Source organism: Manacus vitellinus, unplaced genomic scaffold (genome assembly GCF_001715985.3).
Source record: "Manacus vitellinus isolate BGI_N305 unplaced genomic scaffold, ASM171598v3 scaffold_58_pilon, whole genome shotgun sequence".
Lineage (NCBI taxonomy): Eukaryota > Metazoa > Chordata > Aves > Passeriformes > Pipridae > Manacus > Manacus vitellinus.
The window spans coordinates 3,689,076-3,690,520 of NW_021940671.1; the positions used below are offsets into that span (position 1 = coordinate 3,689,076).

A 1,445-nucleotide genomic window follows, 5' to 3' on the forward strand; every position below is an offset into this window, starting at 1 on the left:
GAAAGAAGAAAGGAAAGGGGAGAGGGAAGGAGAGAGGAAGGGAAGGAGGAAGAGAGGGTGGGAAGGAAGGAAGGAAGGAAGGAAAGCAGGGGAGGAAAGGAGGTAAGGAAAGAAGGGAGGGGGAGGGAGGGAGGAAGGAAGGAAGGAAAGTGAGGGAGAAAGGGAGAGGAAGAAAGGAGGGAGAAGGAAACAGGGGGAAGGAGAGGGGGAAAAGAAAAAAGAGGAAGAGGAAAAAGGGGAAAGGGAGGAAGGAAGGAACGGGAGGGGAAGGAGGGTCTCCTTGGGTCTCCTTGGCCCCAACCACCCCCCCCAAAGTGGCAGAGGGGCCCGAGGGGGACACTCACTGGCTGAGAAGGTGGCTTCGGTGTGCACGGGAGGGGTGGAGGGCAGGAAGGGCGGGTAGCCCACGAAGAAGGAGCGCAGGGAGCGCTCGGCCAGGAGGGGGGAGCGCTGGGCAGGGATGTTCTCACAGCTCCCCACGCTGTTGTGGATCTTGAGGTTCAGGGGCTTGTTCTTCTTCTTGACCCTGGGGGGAAAAAAGGAGAGAAAAGTGAATTTTGGGGTGGTTTGGGTGAGGAGGATGGGCAGAGGGACCAGCAGCACCTGTAGGATGGGGGAGTTCCTGAGCCTGGGAGAATTAAAGCCCTTTCCCTACGAGGATTTCCAAACCCTCTCCACCACCAAAACAAAGGGAATTCTCACTAAGGAACACTCCAGAGCTTTTCCTCTTGCAAAACCTGGCTGTAAAGGGTCTGTTGGCCCAAAAGCCCATCACCCCCAGCCTCGCTGACCTTATCACATCCCCTAAATCCTCTACATTTAATGCCACCTACATTTAGTGCCACCTACATCCATGTTGGGGCCCAAGCAGGAGAACTGAGTCCAAGGAAGGACTGGGGTGCAGAGGGGCACGGGAGCAGCCCCAGTGGGATCCCAGGAAGCAGGACAGTGGTGTGGACAAGGCTGAGCACCAGAGATGTTCCATCAGCCCAGTTTTCCGCCTGCCTTGTGCTGTGACAAGGACCAGCCACCCCAGAAGGGCCCAGAGGGGTCAGGGTGTGGGTTCCTGGCACTGCAGAGCCCCCCTGGCTCAGCCCCTCCCATCCCAATGGCACGGGGAGGAGATCCCAAAACAACCCCTGGGAAAGGCGGCTCAGCCCCTCTGGAGATGTGCAGGATTTGGGGCTGAGATCCTTGGAGCACAGTCATGGTCATCAGGGACTCCTGGAATACAATATTCCATATACACTCCATGAAATACTCCACACATTCCCAGCTGGAGCACTGCCTCCAGCCCTGGGAACAGCACAGGGAGGACGTGGAGCTGCTGGAGAGAGTCCAGAGGAGGCCACAGAGATGCTGCCAGGGCTGGAGCCCCTCTGCTCTGGAGCCAGGCTGGGAGAGACCCCCCTGCAGAGCTGCCCCAGCCCTGGGGAACAACAGCA

General features: G+C 58.3%; 1 protein-coding gene across 1 annotated transcript in view; it reads right to left on the minus strand.

The window, feature by feature from the left end:
- KSR2 (kinase suppressor of ras 2) overlaps positions 1–1,445 on the minus strand; it is a 59,059-nt gene that overhangs the window by 25,091 nt on the left and 32,523 nt on the right. Inside the window, exon 4 of the mRNA XM_029963298.1 lies at positions 345–526. Within this exon, the coding sequence (XP_029819158.1) occupies positions 345–526 (182 nt within the window). The remainder of the gene's footprint in view (positions 1–344; positions 527–1,445) is intronic.